The sequence below is a fragment of the Haliaeetus leucocephalus genome, unplaced genomic scaffold, assembly GCF_000737465.1.
Source record: "Haliaeetus leucocephalus isolate CR32 unplaced genomic scaffold, Haliaeetus_leucocephalus-4.0 Scaffold866, whole genome shotgun sequence".
Classification (NCBI taxonomy): domain Eukaryota; kingdom Metazoa; phylum Chordata; class Aves; order Accipitriformes; family Accipitridae; genus Haliaeetus; species Haliaeetus leucocephalus.
The window spans coordinates 434470-440469 of NW_010973302.1; the positions used below are offsets into that span (position 1 = coordinate 434470).

Consider the following 6000-nt stretch of genomic DNA (forward strand, 5'->3'; position numbering starts at 1 on the left):
ATCCCTGTGTTTCCTAAGTTAGTAGAAGAAGAATTTTAAATTGGCATAAAACAATTATTCTGACACAATAAATACATAATGAATCAGGATAGAACAAAGCAAGCAGCAAGCTTAGCCAACTGTATGATGCCCAGTGGGGGTGTAAGAGTGAAGCCAAAATTGCTTTCAGCATAGAAAGCGATCAACACAAAAGAGTCCAGTGAGGTTCAGCGTTATACCCTAATAAAAAGGAAAAGATTCAAATCTGTTCAGTGAATGTCTCTCAACATCTCAGCTCTGAGGAACTGCACAGGAGAGGCACTGCACTCACAGAGACAACAGTGAAGCCACCACATACATAAGTACTTAGCACCCTTGGGCAACTTTGATGGTGTGTTGGCTATGAACAGCATCAGAGCGCCAGAACAATTTTATTCACTTCCACTGTAATGTTCAGCTCCAAAAACAAGTTACACAGAATGAGTGTGGGGAAAGATTTTTCTGATGTGTGCACCAGAGAGCTCTCCAGACCCTTCTGGTTTGCAGACAGAAATGCTACAGAATACCACGACCACCCTGGAAGTAGCTAAAACCACAGCTACATTTATGGAGCAACTGTTACTGAAAGTGGATGGACCTCACACGCCCTTTGCTTTGAGCAACAGGGTCACCCACAAGCATGACTCAAGCTCCTCTGCAGCTGCCACCTCTGAAAGCAGGACAGTCAGGAATGACGTCAATGAAAACTGTCACTACAGGCAGCAGGCCAGATGGGACATCACGGCTACAGTCATTCTGACGTCCTACTCCACCACGTATCCCCTGCATCTACCCGAAGCATTGTGCCACAAACTTCACCTAACACTACAGGCAGAACTGGCTGTACACAGCTCATTCTGACTGACTACACACAAGTCTGACTCCCAAGAGATCACTAACAGAGATCCTAGTACCCTACATTCATCAGAGTTTAAAAATCAAACAACAAACTGTCTTAAGTCTCAACAGAACGATACTCTGAAGTACTGGGGGTTAGTGGAGAGACAGGAAGCAAAGGCAATCATCTCTTTTTAAAACAACAGAGCTTAAATACAATAAACTTGACAGCAAGTAAAATTAAGGTCTGGAATCACATCCAGATAGTTTGGGTTCAAAAGTAGCTTCAGCAACAGCACCTGCACAGTTTTCTGTTCTTCTTTAAAAGTCCATAATCTCCCCTTAACATTTTGGCAGTCTGTCATCATAGCCTGCAGCTCTGCCTCGGCCAGCAAAAGCTGCTTCCTGCAGCGCATGTAGTTCAGGAGCAGTTCATAAAATTCGTGCCTGTCCTGATGAGCAACGCTTTCGAATTCCTCTGCGTAGGAGTCAACATTTTCCAACCATGAACACGGCTCAAAAATTTTCAGCTGTTCTCTGGTAAATGGCACCAGTTCTGGTTCAGTTGGGAGCTCTGGATACAACCTTTCACTGTGCGACAGCGGTTTAACTGCTATTATGGTTGGTCTCTCATATGACAATTCAGCTGACAAGTTTGGATAAACTGGTTTCAATCCCGATCGCTGAACACGTGTTTTGGATTTCTCAGATTGCTGCAAGATACTAGGAGGAGGCTTCTCTGACAAACAGACAAGAGGATTTTTATCACCTTGTACGTTTTCAGTTACTTTGTCCTGTACAAAGCCCACTACTGTCCGAGAGCCAGCAGCACTAGAATGAAATGTACTACTCGATAAATCAGAGTTTCCTGATCCGCTAGCAACCACCTCCACAGGGCTGTGAGGTTTGTCCAACTTGCTTTTTCCACTCTTCTCAACACCGCCCCTGCATTCCTCATGGGAATGATCAGCTTTGAACTCTTCTGCATTTGTGGGAGGCTCCAGAGTCACTGTCGAAGATCCTTCATTTGCTGAAGACAAAGTACTCTGGGAGATGTCGCACACATCTTTTATAGTTTTTCCATCCTCTACTTCATCACTGAGACAAATTTCTGTAAATTCTCCAGGACGTTCCACTTGCACTTTACTGGCTTGAGAAGACACTTCTGCCACAGGAGGGAGGAAGACATCATCAGACTCTTGTATGTGGGTTTCCTCACTACTTTTTTTCTTTTTTTCCTAGGGAAAAATAAAAAATTAACAGTGTCATTACCAAGTGAATCTACCCCCCTTGCATCCCCAAACCCCACCATCACCAAAACTAGAATTTGTCAACATCACAACTCCAAAAGCCCCTCTTAACACATTAATTTTCATAACATTAGATGTAAAAACAAATGTACCGAACAGATCCTTGTTCTTTAGCTGCCCTTTGAAGAGTGCCTATCAGTGTCTATTTTCTTGGTCATCTCTTGAACAATGCTTCAACATTTCTATGTAAAAAGCTATAAATATCACAGGACAGAATGTTTCATTAACATATAAAATAACCAAAATAACAGGACCCTGACCTCTAAAAACAGCCACTAGATTTCAACATATTGCAAAAAAAAGTTACTCTGCAATTCATCTTAAGTTTTACAGCAATATTTTAATGAATGGAAAATTATCTTTACAAAAGTAATTTCAGAACAAAGAAAGTCTGGAATGCACCCCCTAATTACATTATAAAACTATCACAACATCTGTACATTTACTGAAATACCTATTTTCAATAGGTATTACACACTAGAGGTGTAGAAGAACTTAGCAGTGACATTGAAATTGTAAACTGATTATCCACTTTTAAATTAAGATCAGTTTGGGGGTAAACAGTTCCCATAAACCTAGTTTAAGGTATAGATTAGCCTCCTTCCCAAAGCACTGCATGGGAAATAACGTTGCACAGGAAATCAACAAGATTTTGTCAATTTGTAAATCATTTGCCAATTTGTAAAACAAGAAATTGGCAAAGTGTTTTGCCAATTTGTAAATTGTTTGTGTGTACCTACCAGTTTATTAGGAGCGAAACTGACAAGAGTTAGGTTACAATGCTCCAGTTTTGGATGACCCAGATAATATAAAAAAGAACACAGATGAAATTAGGAAAAGCTCTCAATATTCCTGCGTGACTGGGGAAAAGATGATAGTTTCAGAAATTTGCTGACAGTATCACATATACTTTCACTAAACTTCTGACATGACTTTGCCTTATGACAAGGCATACAAGAAAACAGCTCAAATCAAGGCCCTAACTACCTTCTACCTGAAGCCTAATTTTACTTCAAACATATGCTCACAGCTCCCTTACAACACAGCAATACACTGGCTTTGCTTACAGATTGTGTTTTCCAGTATATTAAATCCTGTAAACACTTCTGATCACGAAACAGTTCTGACACACTCCAAGACTAGCTAAAGCTACAGGTGAGAGGTTAAAAACAGATCAGCACAATTCTTTAAACTAGGACTTGATGTTATAATAAACATCTCCAGACAATTAACTCAAAGTCAGTCCTTTCCACAGGACACTATATCACTAGATCATATTTTTGACAGTGTACTAATCCACATACTTTACAAACACATACTGGTCCTTTCGTCTCTAGAATCTCAAAGTTCCCTCTTGCAGTCCTCATACAGAAGAAACTCCCTTTATCTCTCAGTAGCATTCTGTATTCCTCACAAATGCTACTGTTAGATAAAATAGTTGTTTTTAAAATTTATAAAGTGCCTTTCAGTTCTCACTTTCCAAGGCAAAAAACGCCATAATCGTTAACAGGGATTTCATCTGAGAAAGGATGAGAGAAATCAGGTTCTGAATTAACATGAAAGCAAAATCTGCTCTTCTCTCTTCTGAGGTTTAGCCTTTAAATCAAAGATGACACCTGCTCCTTAGCCTTGCCCCATGCCTAACCATTCTCCCCTCCTAGCATATCAGTGAATGACACCTCAAGCTCTAAGGACACCTACCATTTCTCAGCAAACATCTCTGGAGTAACTAAGTGCTACCCACCGAGATGGACACACATACAGGTTCACCTTCACCAGTTCCAGGTTCACTGGTTTTGCCACCAAACTGTGTTTGAATCGGTCTGGTGTTACTGGTGCTGGACAAGCTTAACTTTGGGGCTACTATTTTCAGAAAGCCCTGGGCTCCATTCCACTACTTGGCAGCCCCACAGCTGAGCCAGCCTTTGTCTCAGCTCACAAGAATTTCAGCTTTTCAAAGGATTATGGCTGTTTCTGAGACATGGGGAACTTAATGTGACTGAGGCCCAAACTGCATCCTCAAATACCCTTGCCTATTAACAGAGCTGAGCATAGTAATAGCAACAAAAATATCAGGAATGGGTCATGTGTAACACTGAAGAATTCTGGATTCTCACACGTGACACTGCCAGTAAATTATTTCACAGTGAATTACACCTGGAAGGGATGGCCAAACGCAGCAGCTGCAGGAGTCACCATATACATCCTTAATGAACTACCAGCGTCATCTGTGACTCACTGCCTTTCTGCAGGGAACTGATTCTCTTCAGCAGCAGTCTTAAGATTTGACTGCCTTGCACATGCTATGGGGCTGAATCAAAACAAAAACAATTACACACTTACTCTTCTGGGATTGCTTTTCCCTCCAAACTTTACTTGCCTGGAGTTCAGGAATCACAGCCACTGACACTTAGATCTAACCCTTATTTTACAAAACAATGGTCAATTAATGCATTAATTTTGTTTTCACAAGGCTTTGACAGCCATAACTTCAATACCTTTGCTCTATATGGTGCAGTTTACAACATAAAAGAGGTTAAGCAATTAAGGGAAAGGTTTCTATTTAGACTCAACTCTGAGGCAAGATATTTTGGTTCGGATCATTTCCACAAACTACTGAAATTCCGCGTAGCACAGCTACAAGGGAAATAAAGCCTTCAGAAAGCTGTCAGTACTAACATCATGAAGGAGGAACATACTCACAACAGGATTAAAACCTAGGAAGAGCGACGCTTAACAACTGCAGTACCAACAAAGAACACTGTCGTCTGCTATACATGGCCTCATGTTTTGAGCATTTCAAAGCCAAACCATTCCGTATGAGATGTAGCAAGACCGCCATCCCATATTGTACTAAAACACTGCTAAAGGCCAATAAGCTCTACTGCTCTATAGCTTCAACACAGATGCAGCTCCAGCTGCCTCGCTGCGCACAGCTATTGGAGAAGGCCACGCGCTATAGGAATAAAAAGCTTGTTTACACCCTTTTACAACACAGAAACTATCACACCCTTCACCTGGCTGCCAACTAGGTCTTCTTACGTCGCTTCAAGAAAGCGCAGACGTTCAGAAATCTTTTTAGAAAAGTGTGCCCACCCCGGCCCCCAGCTCTAACAGCTTCCAGCAGAAGAGGACGGCCATAAACACCGCCCAGAGCAGCCACCCTTCCCGCCGCTTTAAAACAAAACCAAACAAGCAAAAAAAAAGAGTAACACAAATAGGAGCCTGATCCCTTGACCAAAGTCCCAGGGCGCCCGGAGCCGCCACAAACGAAAGGCGGCGGTGACAGACCCGCCGCTGGGCCGAGGCCCCCCGGCCCCGGGAGGGGGGAACGACACCCTGGGGATCTCCCCGGCCGCCCCCCGGCCCCGGCCCACCCCTACCTTGGGTCTGCTCTTGGCTCGGGCCTTGCGGGGAACCCTCACGGCCTCCGCCATGGCCCCCGCCCGCTGCGGCGCTGCCCGGGCGACTGGGGGCGGTGGCGGAAGGGGCGGGACTGTAGCTACTCCCTCCCGGCCGCTCGCGGCCAATCAGCAGCGGGGCAGCTACGGGAGGGACGGAGGGACACGCCGAGTCGCGGTGCGTCACCTCCTCCACAGGGGCCTGGGAGGAGGCCGGGCTCTCCCATAAGGATCTATGGGGAGGCCAGGCTCCCCCATAGGGGCCTGGCAGGAGGCCAGGCTCCCCTATAAGGATCTATGGCCAGGCGGCCAGGCTCCCCTATAAGGATCTATGGGGAGGCCAGGCTCCTCCATAGGGGCCTGGCAGGAGGCCAGGCTCTCCCATAAGGATCTATGGGGAGGCCAGACTGCTGCTAGAGGGAATGTGGGGTGAG

General features: G+C 44.5%; 1 protein-coding gene across 1 annotated transcript in view; it reads right to left on the reverse strand.

Moving 5' to 3' along the window:
• EPG5 (ectopic P-granules autophagy protein 5 homolog (C. elegans)) overlaps nucleotides 1-5636 on the reverse strand; it is a 58189-nt gene extending 52553 nt beyond the window's left edge. The window contains exons 1-2 of the mRNA XM_010582968.1: nucleotides 5549-5636; nucleotides 1155-2093 (exon numbers count right to left, since the gene is read on the reverse strand). Of these exons, the coding sequence (XP_010581270.1) occupies nucleotides 1155-2093; nucleotides 5549-5602 (993 nt within the window). The 5' untranslated portion in view covers nucleotides 5603-5636. The remainder of the gene's footprint in view (nucleotides 1-1154; nucleotides 2094-5548) is intronic.
• Nucleotides 5637-6000: the final 364 nt, after the last annotated feature.